The 24,890-nt window shown below is 40.7% G+C and overlaps 2 protein-coding genes across 4 annotated transcripts; one reads left to right on the top strand and one right to left on the bottom strand.

The window, feature by feature from the left end:
* Window positions 1-12,069: 12,069 nt before the first annotated feature.
* On the bottom strand, window positions 12,070-19,361 carry gvin1l2 (GTPase, very large interferon inducible 1-like 2). Of its 2 annotated transcripts, XM_070969611.1 has the most exons (4): window positions 19,316-19,361; window positions 19,047-19,180; window positions 12,690-17,700; window positions 12,070-12,557 (listed from the first exon to the last, which is right to left on the bottom strand). In XM_070969611.1, the coding sequence occupies exons 2-4, from the start codon at window positions 19,087-19,089 to the stop codon at window positions 12,422-12,424; spliced, it is 5,190 nt and encodes a 1,729-aa protein (XP_070825712.1). In that variant the 5' UTR covers window positions 19,090-19,180; window positions 19,316-19,361; the 3' UTR covers window positions 12,070-12,421. The 2 variants fall into 2 exon arrangements, with proteins under 2 accessions (XP_070825712.1, XP_070825713.1); XM_070969612.1 differs by lacking the exon at window positions 19,047-19,180 and having other exon boundaries at window positions 19,316-19,358.
* Window positions 19,362-21,421: 2,060 nt separating this feature from the next.
* LOC139336757 (uncharacterized) lies at window positions 21,422-24,660 on the top strand. Of its 2 annotated transcripts, none has more exons than XM_070970977.1 (4): window positions 21,422-21,754; window positions 22,293-22,406; window positions 23,843-23,885; window positions 24,064-24,660. In XM_070970977.1, the coding sequence occupies exons 1-4, from the start codon at window positions 21,701-21,703 to the stop codon at window positions 24,261-24,263; spliced, it is 411 nt and encodes a 136-aa protein (XP_070827078.1). In that variant the 5' UTR covers window positions 21,422-21,700; the 3' UTR covers window positions 24,264-24,660. The 2 variants fall into 2 exon arrangements, with proteins under 2 accessions (XP_070827078.1, XP_070827079.1); XM_070970978.1 differs by having other exon boundaries at window positions 21,425-21,754; window positions 24,127-24,660.
* The last annotated feature ends 230 nt before the right edge of the window (window positions 24,661-24,890 follow it).

The following is a 24,890-nucleotide window of genomic DNA, read 5'->3' as shown; positions in this document are numbered from 1 at the left end:
GAAATCTGCAGTTTGCAAAAAAGCTTATGACTTTTTTGTTGTTTAATAAACTGAGTGATTTAAAGAGAGACTTCAGTTCCAGGACAAAAAGTGAGATCTTAGGTTGTGGTTTTAATTAAGTGATATGCGCATCTCCCTCTGGCGAAGTCTGCAGTAATGAGAACTTTTGGAAAAGGTGCATAAAGGGTTCAGGATGTGTGCGAGAGAGCCCGCATGCACTTGACGATTAAACGGCGAACAGCCCTTGAGGACTTGCAGCCCTTGTGGACTTGCAGGAGAGTCCATGAGCTTGGACACTGGGTTTGTCTGTAAGGCCTGTCTTCCAAATTGAAATGGATGTCAACTACTGTGGATAGTAGAATTTAAAACGCTCATCATTTCATAGGCCTGGTGGATGGAGAGATACATCATGATGATGAAATGGTTTGAGAGGTTTCTTTAGATGTTTTGTTTCTTCCCCCTTAACTTTCACTAAAACTGCACTTACTTACTTACTTTTGTCTATGAAGAGGGAAAAGACATGTGATGTGTAATGTTTGGGTGAAGTATCACTCAGTATCACAATTTTTTATTTTACTTGCTGTGCACCATGATTTAGTGCAACATATTTTTTGACATGCTGAGATTGTTTTATGCACTATCACAGATGATGATAAAGAATCCTTTAATGAAGTCTGAGTTGAGAAAGGTTGAGTTTTTCTATCCCCTCGCTCTCAGCCAGCTGATAAAATCTTTAGCAGATGGATCCAGTCCACTGATTCAATATGTGCAGCACATCAGCGCAATCAATTTGAAGGGCATGTTAAAATATTTTCCATGTCCAATTCAAAACTTGTTAGTAACCATTACTTGCTGAGGAGCACTCTCCACTTTAGAGCGGGTGTCTCTCAGTGGCAGACTGCATTGTGTCTTTGATTTCTAATTTGTAAGGCACGTGGCCACAATCAACAACAGTCATTTTTTTCTGATCCCATCTGGTCTCACGCCGTCTACATTATCTGACAGCTTGGAAGAAACTCACCCTTGCCTAGTAACGCTGTTGCCATGGCCTTTGTGGAAGCCATCCAAACCCTGCAGCTAATTCGTGGGGCGTGATGAGAATCGAGAACCCTCCAAATGCAAAACAGGGAGGACAATTTCTAACAGCTCTCTCTTACCTTATTTTGTCTGTCAGCACTGCTTTCCTGTCTTCCTTCATGTCCTTTTTTTTTTTTTTGCTCTCTCTGACTCCCCTGACATTTTCCTAGCACCAAAGCACTTAATATAAATTTTGCATTTCCATCATTTTGAGGCTGCTTAGGCATCCAAAGAGAGCTGGGGGCAGAGGCTGGTCAAAGTTGATCGTATGCAATTCTGATGAGGTGACTTAATGGTGTACCTCATTATTTCAATTGGGAATGTAGGAGGCCTGCTCCTTTTGACTCTGTGCTGTTACCACACAAAATGATGGTTTTAGCACACATTCTTAAGTGGATGGCAGAAAAAGTTTTTACCTTGCGAGGCAGCTGGATCAGCATCCTGTGAGAAACTACTGGCAGCTCTTGACAGGTGACAGCGGGGAAAGATTAGCATAGATGCTGCTGTAGCATCAGTTATATCAGAACTGGAGAATATTTCTTCATTGAAAGAAGAGCGAAGAACAGCACTGAAGGCTTTTCGTGATGGAAAAGATGATATTGTTTTCCTCCTGATTCAATCAATCACCTGCCAAGTATTTCATGAAAGCACCTTCCCTTTGACAAACAGTTTCCATGGATGAATTTCTAGACGGTTCTGTGTAACAAACATCTGGCGTGTCAGGTTAAAAGAGTTTGTGCTCTCTTTAACTGTTGATAATGAATTTCTGTTCACTGTACAGTCCCGTCTTCACAACTGAGATGTTTTGAATGAGCTGCAGTTGTATGAGAGTCAGAAGCAGATGCTGGTTTAAGTCAGTACCCTGACATTCACACTGCAGTGAGAGTGTATTTCCTCGTCTCCAGGGCTAATAATCACCTGCTGTCTAAATGTTATTATCTCCAACCTAACCTTTCATTAAGAGAGGTCAAAGCCTCTCTAATAGTCTTTGCTCTACCCAGGAACAGTCATAATTTAAGTTATGCAAACACATATGTTTGCCTTTAAACAGGAGCAGGAAATAGAAAATCAGCATTTAAGGTTGTAAGGCTGACTGTGTTAGGCCAAATACCAGCAGAATGTATGAGCTCAAGAGTTTCCTACTGGTCAAAAACTCTTTTGTGATTGTTGATGCTGCAGAGTGGGAGTGTGCACTCATGTATTCCCTTGCAGATAGGACAATAACACTTCCCTACTTGCCAGTTTTCTTTGCCATATTAAAGAAAGAAGCTTGAGTATTTTTTATTTTTTTTAATCTTTTTCCTGATGTCTGTTTTCCTGTTTGTCTTTAGTGTGTTATTTTCTAATAATAGAGCTTATAAGTGCAGTGCTATTCAGCTCTCAGTTCTGGCAGTGCACCCTCCCTTCTGGTCTTCATTCATGCTGACAGGAGGCACACAAATGCCACAGAGTACCAGAAAAATTGTCAGTTTTCCTGTTGAAATTACATTGCAGTAACTTGGCTACGACATGGAAACAATGGTTTTAAAATCGAGACAAAAGTAGTCGGCTCTTTGAGAAAATGACATTGACAGACATGAATTAATAACATTTTAGTTTTTGTTTTTTTTTTAAGTTATTTAAAACACAAGAGGAAGGAGTTTGCAAAATGTCCCGCTCATATTTTACTGCATGTCACTTAGACATTTGGGGAATGGGTGAAAGTCTTTGTGGGTGAGCTGCCAAAATACTTTCAAATACATACAAATGCATATTTTCTTGTCCTATCCATGTTTGTCAGTTTCATCCTGTGACTGCAGGTTGTTATTTGCCAGTTTTATTTGTTTATTTTTTGCATTATGTTCAGTCAAGAGCTCCATAGCATTTAATATGAATTATTCATAGAAAAATCTAATATTTTGTTCAATGTGCAACACCTGAATGTGGGTTTTGTCTACATGATTGCAAAATAGATTAGCACCAGATATTTCTAAAAAATGTACATGCATATATGTATATCATACCCACATGAATATATAACACATATCAAGTACTGAAGTACCCCACAGCCTGAAAATCACGTGTAAGAAAGCTGTTATCTTTCAGGACTGATGCGCCTGCAGTTTGGTGAGGTGCTTTTGCCTCTGTGGTTCCCTGCTGTTTGGCTAATGCTCTGCTGTGAAAAGTCACATATGAAAGTGTTGATTGCCAGACAAATGCTCATTGCTGCTTATTGGAATTCATCTTAATTTGGCCCACTTTCATGGCAGCATTTATGATAGTGATAGACTTATTTCAACATTCAGAACATTCAGATTCAGATTTTCCATCAGATGTGAAGCTTATTTGTTTCAGCCCCTTTATGGTGATAATAAAATGTTGCATGTATAAAATGATACTACTATGAAAGAGAAACCTGAAATAGTAAAGGACTGCAAATAAAACTTGTAATTAGACAATTATGCAAATTACACCATATTTTAAATTTCACTTCTTAATTATAAGCCATGAAAATGAGTGTATAAAGCAAACATTGGTGGAAAAATGTTGATGCAATGTTTGTACGTGTGCTTACTTGTGTGGATGCATATCTGTAAATGTTAATGAATGCCATGAATGAGTGGGTATAGATCGAGTATCTTACCTGTGTTTTAAAATTGAAGATATCCCTGTGTGGTCTAACCTCAGTTCAGAAAATGAGCTTTTTTCTTCTCCTCTCTTTGTCGCCTTTTTTTCTTGACTCCTTTTCTTTCTAGTGACAGATCAGAAATCTCGAGTTAGAAATGTTTTCCTGCAGGTTATAAAGAAGCCCACAGTGATGTGAAGAGTCAGGCAGGGAGACGATGTTGCCTCACTCAGCTCTGAGTGAGAGTGACATGAGGGAGGGAGAAAGAAAAGGGACCCGTATAACCTCTCTCCAGCAAATCCTCATAAACTGTGCCCCCTCCCACCTGTTTTCCTTTATTTTGTCGCATCCCCATATGAACACACACGCACACAAACATACGCTTCTGCATGTGTCTGTCGCGACATGCTGTGAAGACCTTTACAGCAACCTGTTATTTGCCCTGTGGGAGAGGGCAACCTATTCTTTTTGCTTTATTTGCTGTGTGAAAGCCTTAAACGCCTGCAGATTCTCCAACACCTGAAGGGGAATGCGACAGAAAAGGAGCAACCGTGTAGAACAAAGTACAAACTCATATTTGTAATTTTGTCTCTAGGGTGAGGAGGATGATAAAAAGTGTCCAGTTATTGCTCCAAAAAAAACCAAAAAAACATGAGAAATTGCACACACATACCCAAATGAGTGCGATGCAGATGACTGAGGAAGACGTCAACTCAAATACACTCGTTATGTGCTTGTAATGTCCTCTCAGAGGAGCGCTCACTGACAGCAGCTACAATGAAAGAGCCATCAAATAATGTTCAGACACTTTTTCCTCCTCTCAGCTACTCCTTCGTCTCTCTCTGGTACATGCTTCTTCTTACCACTTTTGTAGGGTGTGTAATGAAAATCTCACACTTGAGCTTGGAAATCTGCTCCACGGGTTCCCTTCAACTGTTTCACAATTGGGGTACCAATTCAATATATGATGGAACACTCAATAGAACACGTTATCCTGGCAAACCCATGAGAGCTCTGAGCAAAACAATGCAACATGAAAAGACACAGATAGGGGAAAGCAGTAGATATGGATTGCTTTAGTCCAGAAAAACTCTGCACGGCAGGTCTTTTTGTAGGAGCCTGAAAGAAAGCCGAACATTTGATTGGCCAGTAGAAAGCTTTCAATGAAAGTACATAAATAGAGGTTTGGTCGTCCACCCATCCATTTTCTATACCGCCTATCCCTTTCGGGGTTGCGGGGTCTGGTTGTGTAACAGGTATTAAATTTCAAACATTTTATCCTTCAGCTAACTATGATTATGGTCTTTACTAACTTCTAAATGTTAGTTGGTTGATGTATGTGTTGCTTTATGTTCTAAAGTCTGGCCCATTGGGCTGAGTGATAACAACAGTTTCTTCTGCTGTTTGTTGATGTATGAGTAAACTTTTATCGTTCAGGTACCAAGGAGAAGTCTGCGTTTAACCTTCTTATCGGTCTGTGACAGCTATCTGTGTAAGTGCGCTGCCAGTGAAATTAATGCATCTTTTTGGTAAAGCTGTATTTAATTGGTTGAGTGAGTGTGTGTGTGTGTGTGTGTGTGTGTGTGTGTGTGTGTGTGTGTGTGTGTAAGTGAAGTGTCTGTTTATGAACTGTGCACAGTTTAGTGATCTTTATAATGATTTTTATCTTTGGGACATCTAACTTCTAATTATGAATAAAAAATTTTTCTGTAGAAAAATTGTTGTTGTTGTGATGTCGTAAATGAAGAAACAGCAGAACACACACACACGCACACACACACACACACACACACACACACACACACACACACACACACACACAGTTGTGTATACATAACTTATGAGGACATTACATAGACTTAAATTCATTTCTTGGAGAGTTACCCCAACCCTAACCCTAACCCTAACCACAACCACTATTTGCCTATTCCTAACCCTAACCCTACCCTATGTTGGCACGGTGGAACAAGTGGTAACACTGTCGCCTCACAGCTGGAAGGTCCCGGTTCAAATCCTGCTGTGGATGCCGGGGGCATGTCCTCCACCGAGCCTGCTGCTTGAGGAAAAAAAAAGGGGGCCTTTCTGTGTGGAGTTTGCATGTGTTCACCTGGGGTATCCTCCTTAAAAAAAAAAAACCCACTAAAAACATGCAAGAAGATCACCACCCGAACAACGGTGACAAGAAGGAACTCAGGCCCCAGGCACCGCCATCAGCTGGCTGCCCACCACTCCTCGTCTGTTGCGGAGGAAGGACTGAACAGAATGGTTTAAATGCGGAGGAAGCAATTTCACCGAAGCATGGCATGTGCATGTGCATGTAATGTTGTGTGCACCAAAGAGCATATGCATGTTGTGTTGTGTGGGTGATTAATAAAGGAAGGATCTTAATCTTAATCTTAATCTATACCTAACCTAACCTTACCTAACCCGTAACCCTATCCTCAGTCTTCACCTTAAAATTTAATGATTTACATTAAGGGGACCTGTATTTTGTCCCCATAAGGCAAGTGAGTCCCCACAATGTCACTGTGTAAACAGATTTTTGTCCCCACAACGTGATAAATACCTGGTCTCACACACACACACACACACACACACACACACACACACACACACACACACACACACACACACACACACACACATACAGAGCAGCTATCAATCACTGCTGCAGCAGTCATACTTCATCTGAAAGTAATTCAGATATTTTTCTTTAAGTTGCCAGAAACTTTTTATGGTAATAGTCTATCAAATAATAATGTGAAAGGGGTCGATCAGGCAGCTGTTTTCAATGACAAAGCTCCAAAAACATACTGGATACCACCTGCTTAGCACCAAACAGACACAGTCAGCAACTAGCTGCTGAACGCTGGAGTGTTTAGCAGCCAGAGAGCCAGATATTTCCCTCAGGAGTTGTTATAGACCAGAAACACAGTTAAAAAAGAAAATGCAAGCTTGGAAACCCTCTATTGTTTAGTTTATCGAATGATGATGATTTAGTTTTTTATTAGCCTTTTTAAAAATTCAGCCGCATTCATATGTATGTATGTTTGTAAAGATTAGCTGAAATTCATCCTTTTTGCCATTTTTCCATCTGATGTTGCTAAACAATGACCTGCGCTCAGAAGAGGAAGTCTGATATCCGATATCTGCATATCCAGAGTGTACAGCAGCTAAGCAGGATCCAGTTTGAGGGGCCCTGAGGTGATTAATGGGGCAGATAATTAAAGAAAAAAAAAAAGTTCTGCCATCAATTTTCTTGGACTTAATATTTGCTAATCTTTGTGAAATATCAGATAGTTGTAGTTATTTTCTGTCTGAGCAAGTAATCACTGTTAATCAAAGAATCTCAGAAGATTCAATAACAATCTAAAAAACGCTTCTATAAGCATTTCATTTGTTTTTCAGTGGAAACTCTTAAAGGTTTTGGAGAACGTGACGTGAACGTGTTGGAATAGAAAGTTAAATTAAACAGAATGGAAGCTGATTATTACATACATTGTACAGTGACTTTACAAAACCATGTTATGTCATGGTACGTGGAGTTTTTGATTTTGATTGCCAGTGAATTAAGATGTACTGAGGGTGTAGCAGCACAGCATGTCTGCCTCGCTAAATGTCACAGTCTGTCTGATTTTGATTCAGATCCCCTTAAGGACACCTTTAGTAGCAAACAGTCATGGCAGATTAGCTTGACTTTACATTGACTCTGACCTCCACATGTCTGTATGTACACGAGCTACCCTCCAGGAAGGAAACGCTCTGGAGATGGAAGCGAGGACGGAGATGAGGCTGAGAGAGAACTGAGGTGACTATGTTAAGGGGATTAGTGGTTGGAGCGAAAGCATAGGGATGGTGCTGTTAGTGTAAAAAGCATGAATCATGAACAGATGCAGCGCTTCTGTTTGAGACAGGATAAATATTCAGGAGACTTGATCGAAAATGATAACGCAATAAGAGGATATGAGACAGAAAAAATGTGTGTATGTTTGTAAGAGGAGAGAAAGAGAGAGAGGAGACAATAAGTGATTTATCCTAATTTCATGCTTGGATACCACACGCATCATTAAACCCAGTGATGTGAAAATCCAACACTCCCCCTCAAACCGCCTGATTCATTTGCAGTGTGGCTTTTCCAGCGGAGCATACATACACAAACATATACCACAGCCAAGAGAGAAAAAAGCTTCTAGCTCTACTCAACTGTATATTCAGTGTAGCAGACACACTTTCAGTAATTACATAAGAATTTCTTACTGTGGCACCAATGGCTGACTAAAATTAACATTTTTGTCAATAAGTGGCAGCCTATTTTCACTTGTAACCTCTTGTGTGCCTCAGTGTTGTTTGATTGTGCCAAATGGGAATGTTTGCCCATCATTACCTCCACTCATAGCTTTCTGACTGTAAATTAGTGCTGATGCCCGCTGCTACAAGTCTGTGCTTGAGCCAGCTGGGGACAGGATGAGTGTGATCTGCATGACAAAATAGTGCAGGACATATTTAGGTTGTGCTTGAGCGCAATTGTGGTTTCAAATGCTTCTGTTAGTTCAGGCCCTTTTTGCTGCAGTTTGTTCTTGTACGCTATGGCAGCGGCTGACCGGGAGATCTATAATTTACAGAACACATGGTCTCATCTGAAAGTAATCCCTTATCGAATCAGTTGTGTTGAGAGGAGCTGTTATTGGCTTGTGAAACACTGGCATAGCAGGGACTACATGTTTTCTCTGCCATTTTTTAATTTAAAAGAATCTGACCTTTCAGAAACGTTAGCGGTGTCCTGACCTTTTAGATACATGCCTTGCTGCGAGAAATTGTCACTTTTTGACACTTAACCTGTATCACAGCTGGAGTGCATGCAGCTCTGTAATGATTTGTTTTTAATCTATTTGGGGAAACACTGCTCACTTGCTAGTATTCCCAACAGGCTGGTGACTCATACTGCCACAAGCTGCACTATCTGTTGATGTATTTCTTAGTAAAACAGTTGTATTATCTCATGTTGAAAAATACAGAATCATACAAGTGTTCCTATACATTTTGCCCGATTATTAAACAAACTGCGTATACTTCACAGAAAAACATCTTTTTGAGTCAGTTTTTCCACCTTCCAGGCAGCTGTTGTTTCCCCATTCATTTCAATGTGAAATGAAAATCAACTGGCAGGTACTTATATCTTGCAATTGTCAGGTTGGTAGACAATGTTGTGTAATCAGTCAGTCTGTTCACTCCCACTCAGCAGACCGAAAAGGTTAAAGCTATGTATCACAGGTAGTGTATGGTGACAATCGTTGGCTGACTATTTGCGACGGAGTCAAGTGTGAAAATCTGTCAGAGCTCTAGACACCTGTAAAGAAAAGGGCCCTGATATTGATTTGAGGTGTCAGAGTGGCAGACTGCAGTACTCCAGACTTCTACCACAAATCTTTTTTAAGTATTGACACATGGGACAGCACAGGTCCAATATCATTCACAAGCAGAGCTCTAGAGGAGGCACTGATAGCCCGAGCCTGTATAGTTTAAAAAGCACTAATATAGAGCTACAGCTCTACTTCTTTAATCAATTAGCAAAGAACGTTGTTAAAGAAAAAATCATAAATGGGGAATCAATGAAAATCACTGTTTTTCCTTTGTCTTACAGTTATTCTGCAAAAACAGACAAAGATAAGTTGCTTTGTGACTGCACATCCATTATCTGTGGGTCTGTGCAGAACATTGTGCATCTGTTTGTGTGTGTGAGCCAATAAAATATTAAAATGAGTCAAGGGAGATGCCAGAAATTGATAAATATCAGTATTTACTGTATGTCATCGTGATGTATGCTCATTTTCCCTCCCCAGCCTCAACCTGCAAATGTTTGTGGCTGAAAGACGTTTGAAACAAATCAAACTGGCAACCATGTCCCATTTAAAAAAAAAAACAAAAAAACACGTTGCCCTGTGAAGTTTTGCTGCTTTGACTGTTGTTGCTGCGAGTACAACTTTGTGCTTTGTGTTTGTGAAACCGTGTCACCAACTTTCATGACGGTAGATTTTATTGCATGAGTGTTTTATTAGTTTTTGCATGGTGTGCCAAATAGACTGAGTGTAGATTACTGTAATAAAGACATATCAAGGTCAGACTTCAGTATGAGCTTATGCAATACTGTGTCCTCAATTCCTGTCATTCAACCCAAGTGTACATGAGGGCAACTTTTGTCACCGTGGCCAGGTTTTTTTGTTTCTATTCTGCAGCATGTGTCCTAACAATTCTCACCTCCCTGAACTGTTGCTAGTTATCTGCCACATTATCTCCGTGTTTGTCTGCCTGTTCCGCCTATCTCCCAATCAGCTGAAAACAGGTTAACACACACACATTGAAGTGTCTTCTAGTCTGTATTTGTGAAATTGTAATGATGGCACCTTCATGAAGCCTGAGCAGAGATGCTTTAAGATTATCTCGTGTCAATAAATGCCAACATATCTTAATACTAGATTACAGACATTTATGTCTTTGTCCGTATGGACCATGATAGATTTTTTTATTATTATTATTGTCTTCTTACTTTTGTGTGTCTAGAAAACAGGTGGACTTAATGCATCTGCCAGATACAAAGGGATAAATTCATCCTTATGCTGGTCAGTAAATCTGCTGCTCATGGCATGCAGCTGTGTGTAAAGCTTTGTTTCCTCCATCTGGCTGCAAGGCAGATTGTCCCATACTGTGATTATTTATCAAAACAAACACAACTGGAGGAGGTAATTCAATGGGAAAAATAAACATAAAAGCCTGGTGGAAGCTGGATGTTCACATTTGTCTGCTAAATCATTTGCATTAAAAAGAGTTCATGATATCTTGCCGGGTGAAAAAAGAAACCACCACCCAATGTTCACCTCTGTCACCATGACTTAATTTTCACTTCACAGTATGGAATCCACATAGAGGCATAAAGATAAAAGTGGCATGTTCACATCCTCTGACCTTTTGCATGAAATACTGTACAGTGCACATTATTACAAAGTGTTGAGGAGAAGTGACGCAGGCCATCGAAAGTTACTAATAAAACAGGGACTCCCAGGACCTCTAGGCTGGCCCAAGAACTGCTGCAGATTGTGTAAGTCTTTACTGCCAGATGTTACGCTACCACAATAAGGAAAGAGGACCACATCTTGCACACCTTCGATTTCAAATGTAATAAATAGATAAATAAAGCACTGACAATTTAGCCTTCAAACAAACCTTCACACAAAGCCTGGGATCTTTGTGGTCACATGCATAGCCAGACTGGTCATTGGGAGCACTGGGAGAAACCGCGGTGGGCCAGTTGCTCTGTAGGCCATTTCAGCAATCCATAATACAAAAACAAGAGCGAGAGAGACACATCACTATGTCATATGTGATATGTCATATAGGGTGGGCGTGGTTAAGTATCCCCAAGCTGGTTGTGGTGGGCTGGTCTGGGTAAAAGCGTTCAGGGTCATTTTTTAGTACCAGTCTGTTGTTGGTCACATGGTTGTACAGAATCCGAGGCAAAGAACAGAGGTGACCTTTGCTGTCAGGCTATGACCTGCCCAAAGTTACTATAAGTCACTGTCACCGTCACTGTCTTTTATTTTGCTGTTGCACATGTAACAGATCAAATAACAGTTTAATTTGTTTAGTAATGTTAATGAGTAATGTTAATGCCCTGTTGACGTAGAAAAGATGGAAAGATGAATAGTTGGATGAATGGACATGTAGAGCAGATATTGCAGGTATTGCAGGTCAAAAACAATGAGCCCTGCTTGGTGATTCCTCCATCCCACATTGCCCTCTTGTGGATTTCACCATTTGACTTTCTCCCATTTTCATTCTTCTTTTATTTCACTGATTTTGAGCTAGGTCTATAAAGTGTATATCTGGTACCATAAGAAGTTTGTCATGACTAACCAAGCAGGAACATGCAATCCTCAATGCACAGTTCCACTGTGGAAACTAGTCAAGTTGATGAAGCACATCAGAGGAGTCCATCTGTGCTCCTAGAAGAAGAGTTACAATGTGTAACCTTGAAATGTGGAGCAACTTTTGTGGTGTGACAGTGAGTTTAAATGAAGCAATGAGTGAATAAATACTGTGCAAGTCTCTTTTTTTTTTGTCATTTTAATACACACTTTGACTTATTTTTTCACTTAAATATTATAACATTTATAGTTAAAATGTGGAATCATAACCTGTATGTTTGCGTATTAAACAAAAGGCTTAAAGCTAATGTTATACTAGTAAGTCATTTCAGAACACAAAACAAATGAACGTGACATACTGGAAATCACTGATGGATGGACAAGAAAGTTGATGTATTAATTCTCAAGTATTAAATGACAACGGTTAAAAAAAGTAAACAATTGTATTTTCATTTAATATTGCAGGGTATTAGCATTGGTTGGTTTTGAATGCATGCTAATACCCTATAATGTTTTGCCATCGTTTTATCTGATCAGGAAGCAGTGAACCAGATAATAGCAATAAAAGTGAGGTAATAAGGAGTCAATATTCACAATACATTTCAAAAGCATAGTTTAAATAAAGGACACTATCTTATTAAGGAAATTATAAAAAGAAAATGATAAAAACAAGTCAGTTACCATAATAAGTGTTATCATAAACATCAACATCCTTAATAACAGCAAAAGACTTCTAAACAAGATAAAACCTGAATTTCAATCAATAATCACATCTACTATATTATGATAAAGACAGCACAGGGCAGTGTTAATATTAGCACTAGTCAGAGAGGAATGCCTCCTTCAGACTGTTCAGTGCTTCCTCCTTAGTGATCGTCTTCCACTCCTCAGGAATCTTGGCTGGCTCCTGCTTGTATTCCCTTGCAAACTTCTCATTGAACCTGGCCAACACATACCTGAAAATCAAAGAATATTTAGTTCCTTTGCATACAAAAATATATATCCTGGTACATAACATCCAGATTATGTAAGAGAACTATTTAATGATAATAATTAAGATATTTTAGCATTAACAAGTCACACAGTACCTCCAATAAACACTGGACATCTGGCTGTTTGGGTCCTCAGGGGAGATGCTCCAGTCTGGGTCGAGAGAATCGAGGCCCCTGCATGCCTGAGATGTGCCATCTGTGTCCTTGCTCTGGCCTAGGTTGCCCTCACTAATGCTTCCACAGCAGCTTACATCGGACAGGGAACAGGAGTTATGGCGCAACATGCCTTTGGGTCTGTGGAGCAGAGCCCTGTGGACCTCATGCCCCATCTCCTCCAGCTCACAGGGAGCACTGCAGAGAGGACATTGCTTGTCACAGCCCTTCACTCTGTTGAAGAGGGAGTCGTGGGGCTGAACTGGAAGGCACTGAAGAAATTGGGTGATATCCACTTTTTGGGAGAACTCATGGGCTAGGTCCAACCGCATTGCAGCCAGTAACTCCATTAGGCATGTGATGAAGCGATCCCATTCTGTGGTAATACTGAAAAGAGGTCCATCCAGAGAGGCCCTTGTGACATCCACATCTCCATCTGTCTCTAAAGTGAGGCACACTCTCTCCAGCAGCGGCTTTGCATCACTCAGCACTCCATTGGTACCTTCTGCTGTTTTGCTCACTGCTGCCGCAATCTTTCCTACAATTTCTCCAAGTCTCTGTTGCCTACATTTATCCAAGTTGGTTAATTCAGAGAGGTGAGCCACCACTGTCTCCTGGACCTTCCTCAGTCTGAAGTTGTCATAGGAATGCAGATATTCTAGGAAGCTTTCAAAGCAGTCTTCCTTTATCAGCTCTTCCAACAAACTCTGGTGGAAGGCACGTCGGGACCGATACTGCGGGGCTTTATCTCGAATCTCTTCAACAATACACATCCCCAGTGGTCTATGGATGTAGTCCAGAACTGTAGGTTTGATAACCATGGATGTGAATGTTTGAGCCATCCTCTGGCACTGGTCCCTTTTCCTGAACTGGTAGATAAACTCTGCCAAGTATGTAGTCTTGGTTGCAGAGATACATGTCAAAAGCTCCTTGTCCTTGGCATAGCGGTCATGTAGTTTTTGGAAGTCCTGGCATGCAGTGTTACAGAGATAAACCTTCAGATCAACCTCAAAAGCTGATTTGATTTCCAAAGATTTTTCCTTCAGAGCTTTTTCAACATTTTCTAACACTTCTGTAATGTAGCTGTCAGAGAAATCTGCTGGTGAGCTAGATTTATCAGCCACAAACTGTTGATATTCTTCTATGATACTGCATGCTACCCGTTGAGCCTCTAACCTCTGCAGTCTGTTGTTGTCTTCAAACATGTGCTTTAATCTGCTGCGGTACCCAAAGTGCTCATCATAAACATAGAAGGTAGATGACTGGTTTTGGCCAATGACTTCAAGCTTTTTCAAGTGTTTCTGGAGCCCGCGGTTGATTAGATTCGCTTTCAGAATATCAGTCACTCTTGCAGTAATGTCATCCATTTCTGAAGGCCTGAAGTCAAAGTTGGACAACACCTTACTCCACGCACCATCAAACTCCTCTTCTAGTTCAGCATCTTGAAGGAGAGCTTTGGTGGACTTGCTGTTCTCTATCAGTGTTTTTAGCTTGGATTCCTGTTCTTTTTCCAGCAAGGTCTCAAAATTTTGCAACTGCGTGGAAGAACAGTGGGTCTCATTGACTACCTCCAACCTTTGCATTATCTCTTCAGTTACTTGCTCCTGGAGGGCATCCATATTGCTCATTAGGACTGTCTTGAATGTGTTCATTTTGAGAGTGTCATCTTTCATCAAATAGGCCTCTATTTTTGACCTGAGTTTGTCCACCTCTGTTTTGACTTCAGCTCTGGCTTCATCCTTTAACTGATTGAGAAGGCCATTTTGGATCGCAGGATCCAAAGTTTTTGCCTTTGTAGTGAAGATTTTACTTGTTGCCACCATAAACCAGCTTTCCATGTGTTCCCGGAAACTGTCCTCCCATTGGGAAAGCTCTGTGCACATTAAAGAGAATTCTAAAGCTATGTCAGTATTTTGTAGACCAATGGAGAATGATTCTTCTCTCACTGCATCCCAAACAGCACACAAACGGCGCATAAATTCAGGCAGACCTGTAGCTTGAGACTTAGCTGCACACTTCTTCAATGCCCCAAACAGGTTTTGCTTAAGCTTTAACACAGCCTCACTATACTTTGTATCAGTTGGCTCAGAAAGGGACATATTGTTCCATGGCCCTTTGACACAGGTTGTAGAGCTTGTGGTCTTTGCATAATGGTGATCAGCATTGTTAGTTTCTCTGTTCCCAGCCACAGTCTGAAACATATCGGATACACGCCTTAACTGTGAGGCTTGTAATATGCTGTTTAATCCTTCATCCTGGACCAGGAGTTGGCAAATGGGCATGGGGCCATATTCTTGGATGCGTAGGAGAGCATTGACTATGACAGTGAAGTTAGTTTCAAAGTCAGCACCTGCATGTGAAGAGATGTTCTGCATTAAAACATCACTCAGTCCCGTTGCAACAGTGGCCATCTCATTGTCGCAAATCAGTGTATTTGTTTTGTTGCCTGAGCAGAGACCTTCCACATCAATTAACAACAGAAAATCACATTCCATGTCTTTTCTAAGGTTATCAGGGAGACAGAGGGTGACCATGTATAACCCTTTAGTGGATCTTTTCCTTCCCTCTGGAAATTTCACCCCAAATAATGCAGAAAGAACCTCAGCATTCCTAGCATGATGTACACCCAGGTTTGTCAGCACCCGGGTCCTGCGCTGTTCTTGCGGTAGGCGGCGTTTGAGCTCTGCAAAGACACAGCCCAGCCAGTGAATGGGGATGTTTGACGCATCACCATCCATTAGTTCAAGTGGAATCCCATAGAGAAGAAGGTCTGTAGCTAAGCTAGGGAGACGCAACACGTTTTGACTCCCACTGCCAGGGCTGATGTGTGTCAGCTCAAAAATTAGGCCCATCTCACGCAAAAAGTGCTCAAGCCCCAGCAAGGATGGATCATGTTCAAAAGACTGTGAATATGAGACTTCATGATGTTCAAAGGAAACATCTGGGGACATTTGTTGTTGGACAGAAGAAGTCGAATCTGACTTAGCTGGTATCAGCTCTGGTTCATCTTGCTGTTTCCCTTGCCACGTCAAGGCTCCATTTTCTCCAGGCTCCAAATGACTGTTTTGGTCCTCAGAAACTCGATCTGCAATTTGTTCCTCAAAACAGATTTTGCTTTTAAAACTTTCTTCACCTTGAATCTCTTTTTCATCTGGTGTCATGTATGACTGCTGCTCTATGCCTGGATCATGCGTGTTCTCGAGATCTTTCTGCTGTGACTGTGGTTCAATGGTCTTTTCTGTGGACATCTGCAAAATATGTTCTTGGCCTATCTCAAACTCTTGCTCAGAAATTTGCAGTTCAGTATTTACAAGCAGCTCTTCAGTTTGTTCATCTTCAAATGTTGAATCTGTGCAGAAACTATCACTGTCCCTCAGGTCATCATCAGCTCCATTTTTGAGCTCATCAGAATGTTCAGGCATGTAACCATTATTTTCTGTCTGCAGGGTTGCAAAAAGATCACCTGGAGTGTTTTGTTTCTCAATTTGCATCAGCTGAAGCTTCAGCTTCATCCAACTAAGGAAACAAGCCCTCTCCACTTTATCTGTTGTGAAAAGCGCATTGGTGAAAATCTTCATTGCTGGGGTCATTTTGTAACTGCTCAACTCCACCAAGATGTCTTTCTTTTCTTTTTGGAGTTGGGTGTTGATTTCTTGTCCTTCTTTCCTCTGTTTTTTCTCCTCTTTTTCTATTTCAGCCAATTTTTTCCACAAAGACCCCTGCAGAGGAAGCTGTCTCTCCCTAAACTGAGCAGATCCCTCGTCCAAACCTTTCAGTACTTCCTCCACTGTGGCCATTGCCTTTTTGCAGATTACCCCTTCATCCACATTAAAGCCTTGCTCCTCTGCTAATTTTGCTGCTGCCTCAAGTGTAACAACTTTCAGTTTATCTGGTAAGAGATCTTTCAAGGTGTCACACAGCCTATTACCCAGTTCCTCCTCACTCAGAGCTCCCCCTTGCAGCACTGATCCTCTGGGAAGACCCATGTCTAATTCAAGGTTCTGATCAACAAACCCCACAACTCTGTTTTCATTTCTCTCAGTGTCTGACAGGTCAATCAAGATGAGCTTGCTTGCCCTGTTTTTGTAGGAAGTAAGAAGCTGTTTTTCTTTCTCTCTAAGATTCCCACAGAAAACAACCAAAGCTGATGACACTTGACATAAAAGGCTAAGGTGTTTCTCTTGCGTACTTGCATCACCACGTAGGTTAGAGATGACCACAGGGACAGGAAAAATATCTCTGGTGGTGTCTCCAGTGGGTAGATACCACCCGATCTCTACCAGGCCATTGGAGAGTCTTCGGGGCAGCTGTCCTCCATCCATTCCCCTGTGGAGAAATGTTTCACGAGAAGATCTTAGTCCATTTATGACATTGTTTAGCACCTGTGACTTGGAGACACCACAGTGACCAAGCTTCACACAAGAAACCATTGGCATGTGTGTACTTGCGAAATCCCCCTCATGGACCTTCCTGTGTTTATCCGGAAAGTGAGACCTCCATTGACTCACAACACTTCGCATAGGCCAAAGAAGAAACTGACTGGGTTCTTCTGGATCTATGTTTGGAAGGACTAGGGGCACAGCAAACTGGCATTGCATCATGCGCACAGTCATTTCCTGTTGAAGGAAAGTGTTGGCAGACATAAAGACAGCTGTAACTAGATCAAGGGGGTTGATTGCACACTGGCTTTCTCCAAAACCATTGATTATTTCCTTGGTTGCATTGTTCGGAATATCATGTGGAGGTTTGCAGCAAGGACTCCGGGCATCTGGGTCAAGTAGCCAAAGGCGCTGGAGGAATGCATTCGGTAAATCCTTAAGCTCTAGAGGAGCTTGGTTCTCCAGAGTCCAAGTGCTGATGTTCAACATAGATGCTGGGTCCAGTGGTGTAGTCCAGAAGGCCTCCAGGCCCAGCATATTGAGGACCTCTGCCTGGGCATTGTTCTTTGGAGGCTCTGGTTTGAAACAACAAAGCCATCATTTAAGGTGTGGATTAGCCACATTTTTTAATCCTCCATTGTGAAATATCTTTATCCATGTACATGTAAAATTTGATTTTATATGATCAAGCAAAAAGATTCTCTGAAATGTAAGTGCAAAGAAATTACTTTTCAGTGTCATGAATTCTTTATAGTAATCAAAGTTGAATTAGTTTTTGTTAGAAATTTAGACTTGGAAAGCATATAGTTTATGTTTTGTATGTCGTTGTACATTGACTTGAACTAACTTTTTATCAATACTGAATTTGTGCTCTGTGTAGTTTTCATCTGTCGCCTCAGACTAATTTTAATTAACAGTAGCAAGAGGTAGAAGGTACCTTAAAAATACATGATCAAAATGTCAATATTGATTTCATTAATGTTACATATAAAGTGTTGATATATAACACAGAACAGTAACAATTCATTAACAGGAAAGGTCCTGTCCCTGCAGTTTATTAGCCATTAACATTTTAGCTCAGGGTCTCAAGTATATCTAGAAACAAAACAGCAGTGCTCCCTTTAAACAGAGCATCCTGTGGTGCCATTAAGACCAGAATTTACATTTGCTGCCAAACATGAGCAAACACATTAAAACATGGAGCAATGCTGTGCTTTTATCCAAGCACATCCCTCCTGGCCAGTAGGTTTTTATCTCATTTTGTTTCACAGGAGGCTGCTGTAGTGGTCAGCCCAAATTCATTTCTGCCTTCCTTAATAACATGAAATTATTTGGTATCATGGTTGCACACATTTAGCGTTATTAGCCAAAGCACTTTCTGAGTGAAAAGTAGAGTGTAGCAGTAGCAGTAGTTGAATTAGCTGAGGTTTAGGAGAAACAGACAGATTTTTAGGGGTAACACAGTCTGTGTTGGCTTGGGTTGCTCCAGGAGCACCTCTTAAAAGGTGCCACTGATTTGTCTGGAGATCTGCACACCTGATAATCTAAATGGGGCAAAAACAGGTGCATTGATTATCACCTAAGCTAGCTGTTCTTTTGTTTGAAGCAAAGTCAGATTCCCCAAGCCTTGATAGCTCATATTAGGTTTGAACTCTCCAAATTATACATCACTGCAACAAGCTTAAGAATGAAAAAGTCATCAATTTTATTAATTGATCTATTACACAATATCTTGCCCTGAGATATATATATATATATATATATAGAATATCTCAGGGCAAATTTTTTGAGAGTGTAGAACATTCAGACAGCTTTCATTTCTTTGACTCACTCATTTTCACAATATCAATATACTATCCACAGAACAAGTTGATGCTATGACGCCACAACCCTTGAAAAATGAAAGAAAAAAGGAACATACTTTTCTTTTTGCTGCTCAGCCTCTTAGAAAGCTTGACAGACATGATAAATCCCACTGTTTGCTTCTCCTCTCCGTTTTAAAGGAGTTTTTCTTCTCGTGTCAGCCGCTAACAATGTCGAGTGTTGACTTGAAGCCTGTGATTAAAATTCATGACACAAACATTACTGGCATTTAAAAGCCAGCACAACACAGTCCAAAGTATGTGCAAGCTTCTTTTGTCTAATACCACATATATGCACAAATGTGAAAACCTCTGTTGTCCTACTTACAATAGATGAGTATATGTTGTAACCTGATGTCCCAGGAGAGTTCTCATTGTGGAAAGTACGAAGAAGGCTGGTTTGTCCTGACTTTTATCTACCTGAAATGCTTCACTGAAGCAAGACTCTCCTCCCTGTTTCATTTTGCTTTTCACAGTAAAACCTGATCCAACGCAGCACGACCTGCTGATATGAAGGCCTCTGTCAGAAAGATAAATCGCACCACTGAAAGCTCAATTCTGAGGTGACTATTTCTCAGTTTTATCACTTCACAGCTTAAGATACTTTCCAACTGTGAACCGTAGCCATACATAATGGTTGAAAAGCTGGAATATTAGCACCTCTTTATCAGTATGGATAGCATCTAGGTAAATGTAATGATAAAAAATAGCAAGACCACAATGTGAAAATACTTCTCTACAAGTCAAGGTCTGCATTTAACATTCAACTGAAGTAAAAGTACACATGCTTTATCAGTAAAAAAGACATGAAGTTTCAAATGCTAAATTAGTAGCTATGCAGTAACATGTCCCCTTGTGGCCGTTATTTTGTTATATATTAAATTATTAGTCAAATGCAATAAGGTGTACATTGCATTTTACAGGCTGAGATGGAGCTAGTTTTAGCTACTTTAATTTAGTCCACTGGGAAATCTGTACTCATTTTGTGGACTTCTCTCCAACTGTTAGTAGGTAGGTAGAAGAATTCTTAATGATAATGTTTGTATATATTTCTGCTTGGTAAAAGAAAACGAGCTTGCTTCACATTTCACCTGTCACCAGGTGTATGTGTCTCTCTGTCACAGGAGCTCACACATCAGTCTGTTCAGTGATAAGACACATTCCTGCACCACCGAGAACAAAATGAACATCAGTCACACGCACACATGTGGCATCAGAGATTATGTAAAACTTCTTTACATGAAGGGCTTGATACTCAGATAAGAGCAGCGGTGTCTGTCTCTCGCAGTGCAGAGCCTGGCCAAATTCATTTAGGCACATGTCCAAAGGATTATCACTGGTCTGCGGGGGTCAGAGACGAGACTCCAGACAATGACGCACACAAACCTGCAGTCATGTGTGATCTCTCAGATATAGGTCTATCTGATTACTACAAACAAATAGCTGGCATACTGACATTGTCTTTTATTCATATACAGCCTGTTCTCCTCGCCATAGCCTCCTCCCTCTAGTCTCACTTTTGAGCTCTTTTCCTAGAAACCCCTGTGGCATAACTGGTTTACTCCAGCCATCTTAACTAATACACTGTTTGGGCTTGTTTGGTTATTTTAGAGCAGGCACCTAAGGCCAAACACAATACCCGGTACTTCAGCTCTATTGCCACAGAAGAGGTTTGATTTGGTTCGTAAGAAGGCAATAAACACACACATAGAAATCATGGAAATACACTTATTACAATGAAAAGCAACAATTAGAAACATGAAAGCCATTACAGAATCTAACATTACCCCGACCTTACGAAATGCAGGAAAGAAAGAGTAGTTTTAACTCGTTTAGCACTTTTAACACACCTTTTAAGTAGTTTGAGTTTACATCTAAATGCACTGCAGCAAACTTGACCTTAAATCTTACTGAAAGAAAGCAGGCATCATGCATTTATCTCCACTACCCTTCACTAATTATATATGCTGGTGCCTCTTTCTGATGAGGAAGGGTTATAAGTTGTAACTGATTGTTTCATTAATGGATAACAAATGACATACTTAAGCATAAAACCAATTAATAAGAGCTACTTTTGGGTTGCAAGGTTGTGAGAAATCCTTATAATTGATTGGATCGGTTGACCACTTACCTTTTGGAAAATAATCTGGACCAAAATCCATTTATTTACAATTTTTTGAGCATTTATTTATGGATGACTAACACCATGTACACATGAGCTTGTATAAGCATGCGAGATATTTGAACTAGAAGGAAAATAAAATGAGATAAAATTAAGTAAATGATCAGTAAGGTTTATTCTTTTGTTTTAACCCTGCAGGTTTGAATAAAACCTAATCTGCCTCGACTGCTGGGAAGGTGAAAGCACACCTGAGGGATAAGTGCTGTCCAGAGGAAAAGATTACTGCTCCTCTATTTCTGTCCTGCAAAGCTCTTTAACAGTCTTACCCTCATGTGTCAGAGACTGTGAGAACCGTGTGAGAAGCGTGGGCACGCGTGTGTGCTTGTTTGTGTGTTTGATGAGAGTGTGTTTGTGTGTACCTGAGAAACTGGTCTCAAGACTGTGTGGTCAATTTTCCCTCCGTCGCATTCCTGCTTTCCAAGATCTGTTCCTGTGTGGACTAACCTTTCCTCCAGCAGGAGTGAGGGAAGCAATTGAAAACCAAGAAAAACATTAAGGATTAATAGAGGTGCTGAAGGAATAGTGGTCAAGATGTTGGTCACCATGTTAACAGCCATGTATATGGTGGTCAGAGTCGTAGAAACGGTAAGACGATTCCAGTGATAGAAGAGTAGAAACAGAGAGTTAATTATTAGTTTGCTAAAGTGTGTTAAGACAGTGTTGTATTTCCTTAAAAACTCTGCAATATTAAAATAGTTTTCATTGTATTTCAATATTAGAGGACATACACTGGGGGTAAAGTTTTTGTTGTAAAATTATGAGCAGGCTTATAACGACAGCATCAAAATCTAATAAATGTGACCTTAAACCAAGCTTTTAATGTGCAGCACTCTTCTCTCGTATTCCTCTCTGTTTGTTATGTAACATTTAATGCATGTCTCTGAAAGTGTTTATCAGTTCAGCAAAGAGAAAAGTTAAGTACCACAGAACAATTTCAGTGGGCCAAACTTTAGTGAAGATTTCATGTTTTTTCATGATTAATTGATTAATAAACCTGAGACATGTGGGTGAGAGATCTTCAAACACGCAAAGGTCTAGCTAGAGTTGAGTCTTGGGGTTACTTGTGTTTCACACTTTGACCACCATGCTGGCATCCCTAACCCAAAGTCCTTTTCACTTTCAGATAGGGATGCGGTTTGCACGGCAGCAGGACCCTTTGCCTTACATGGTGTCCCAGCCTTTGCCTTGGCAGGTTCACTCAGTGTCTCACAGTCGAAGGAGCAGCAAAGCAGAGGAGGTTAGTTTTAACGAGATCTGTGCCCAAGTCTAGCTGCTGTCACAAACGTCGCCATGCTGATGCACCACAGCAATTGTGTCTTGCAGCCAATACAATGCACATTCATTCTGCACATGACTGAGTCACCCATTATTACCACATCCTTTCTTCTGTCTCTTCTGTCTCCGTTGGGGCCCTCTCCTGGTGACCTCTTTTACAGTAACGCCGATGGGTGTTTCTGTTGAAAAGGAGACAAGTAATCTCTTCTGAAACTTGGAATTCCCCTGACACTGTATCTGGAATTTTTACTCATAAATTTGTTTTCTAATCTTTTTGTATATAACGTTGAGACAGACCACGCGGCAGGTCAGCAGGCAAGCTTGACTCAGCATGCGAGCATATCGGCTGGGTCACATGTTTGGTTTGCTTGTCATGTTTCAGAGGAGGACAGCAGAGGGATATGATTTACAAGTTTTGGTGCCTCTGCACTTAAGCCAATATTATAGTAAAGTCGAGTTTAGTTAACCATGACCTTTTGGCCCTCAGTGACTCAATATCAGTGAATAAATAAATCTTTGTAGGAGGATCAACACGGTCCACAGCTTCAGTTATTTGGCTATTCCTCAGGCTTTCACAATGGATTTCTGAATCAGGAAGCATATCTCTAATGTCTGATGCATAAAAGAAAACTGTAGTTCACCAGTTTGTGGATTTTTTGTGCCTTTTTCTCAGTTTGAGCTAACAGTTTGAAGGTTACTTGATGTTGAACTTTAGAAAGATGAACAGCGGAAAAGAGAGGGACTATGGCAGGCAGAGAATCTTTGGTGGTAACTGAGGTCAGCTGTAGAGCTGAGAAGGTGAAAGAAAACATTAGCCCACAATAAAAGAAAAAAGAAAAAAGCTACTGTGATGCAAACATTGAGAAAAACAGATGGAAGGTGAAGAAAGATGTTTTGTCACCTTAACATTTCTGGTAAAAGGAGAAAAGCAGGCCTCACTGGCGAGGTCGCAGAGCCAGCAGGCACGCAGCCAAACTGACGGGTAAGCAGGCTAAACTGATCCAGTCCTCAGCCTCTGGCCTCCCTGCCGCTGCTCTGCTTGAGCTGTAATCTCAATCAAGGAGGATTTGTGTTTGAGGTCATTACCCTGACTGTAAAGGAAAGGACAGACACACACACAGGTGCACTCACACATGCACATTCACGCCTATGGGCTGCACATTTTGTACAGGCGAGCGGAAGAATAGCAAAAGCGTCTGTGTGGTTATCTGCATGTGTCTCATTTTGTGCCATCGGTGGTAGGCTATGTGAACAATGTTCCAGCTAAGCCCCAGATAAGATCGTGACACTGATAATTATCATACCTGACCAGTATCTTATTCGCTCAACTCATTTTTTTCCCCCTTTGTGCGTCAGTGAGTGTCTCCTAACACACAGCTGTCCTGTTTCTATTTCCAGTTTGATGGGCTCAGGAGGAACAGCATAGGGGTGTATAGAAAGAGTAAGTAATGCTGTTAATTTATTTAAATGCAGGCTATTTTTCTGCCACGATAATTGTCATCTTGAATGCACCATGAGGGTTTGATTCAAATCCAAATCAAACACTGATCAGAAAAATAGCCCGCTCAAATGAAGGCTAATTTGAACACCATGTGTTTTGAACTTAATCATTGCTACAGACTATGCCTCCATGGCTATTGCCTCTGCCTCTCTGGCTATACCCTGTGTCCTGTCGTGCTCAGACTCCAATGCCAGCAATGGGACGTGCACCGTGCCCGCTGTTCCTCCACTCAGCCCGGTTGAAGTTGAGAAGGCCGCCTCCACCATCCAGACCCATTTCAGGAAGTTCCAACAGAAGAAACAGAAGAACGGCAAGTAGATGGACAAAGAGGGATGGTGAGAGAGAACAGTTGGACGTATGTGGATTCACCAAAGGATGGATGGACTGTCATACACAAATGCATATGTACACTCATATGCAAATGTACATACATTGAAACTGTGTGATAAACACTTAGTAGAGCTCCTGGGTTAGTGACACAGTATAAAGAATAATAAAGTACATCTCAAATAGCTACTCCTAATATGATATTTAAAATTCCATGTGAATAATATATGTGAATATCTGACTGTGAGAGTGTGTGAGTGACCGTGAGTATGCTGTCATTTGTATGTGACCAGTGTTTTCAGTATATAAACATGAAAATATTCAAATAATTTGTCAACGTTACGGCTCTTTCAACAACAAAATATTTCAATAAAGTCCTCTGAAAGCCTGTGCTGTGTTTCATTGCAGCATGATGCCCTCTAGTGTTTCAAGCGGGTTCAGACTCACATTATGGAAGAGCTACATTTTTTAGGTGGTTCATCCATAAGACAACAATAGCTTTAAAAGCCTCAATGCACTATTCTTTCTTTCTATTTTTCTTTTTGAAAGAATAAATTAATGTTTTTCAGGGGCTGTATGGAGACCTCAAGCGTTCAGAATTATATATGTAGATAAGAC

This window comes from Chaetodon trifascialis, chromosome 9, assembly GCF_039877785.1.
Source record: "Chaetodon trifascialis isolate fChaTrf1 chromosome 9, fChaTrf1.hap1, whole genome shotgun sequence".
Taxonomy (NCBI): Eukaryota; Metazoa; Chordata; class Actinopteri; order Chaetodontiformes; family Chaetodontidae; genus Chaetodon; species Chaetodon trifascialis.
Note: the sequence above shows the minus strand (reverse complement) of the source record. Positions and strands in the feature narration are given on the sequence as shown.

Coding starts and splice junctions, on each gene's coding strand:
- LOC139336757 (XM_070970977.1), top strand. CDS start 21,701: ATGTTGGTCACCATGTTAACAGCCATGTATATGGTGGTCAGAGTCGTA. Junction 21,755..22,292: donor TGGTCAGAGTCGTAGAAACG/GTAAGACGATTC, acceptor TTTCACTTTCAG/ATAGGGATGCGGTTTGCACG. Junction 23,886..24,063: donor CATAGGGGTGTATAGAAAGA/GTAAGTAATGCT, acceptor TCATTGCTACAG/ACTATGCCTCCATGGCTATT.
- gvin1l2 (XM_070969611.1), bottom strand. CDS start 19,089: ATGTCTGTCAAGCTTTCTAAGAGGCTGAGCAGCAAAAAGAAAA. Junction 17,701..19,046: donor GCTGAGCAGCAAAAAGAAAA/GTATGTTCCTTT, acceptor GTTTCAAACCAG/AGCCTCCAAAGAACAATGCC. Junction 12,558..12,689: donor ATGTCCAGTGTTTATTGGAG/GTACTGTGTGAC, acceptor TTTGATTTTCAG/GTATGTGTTGGCCAGGTTCA.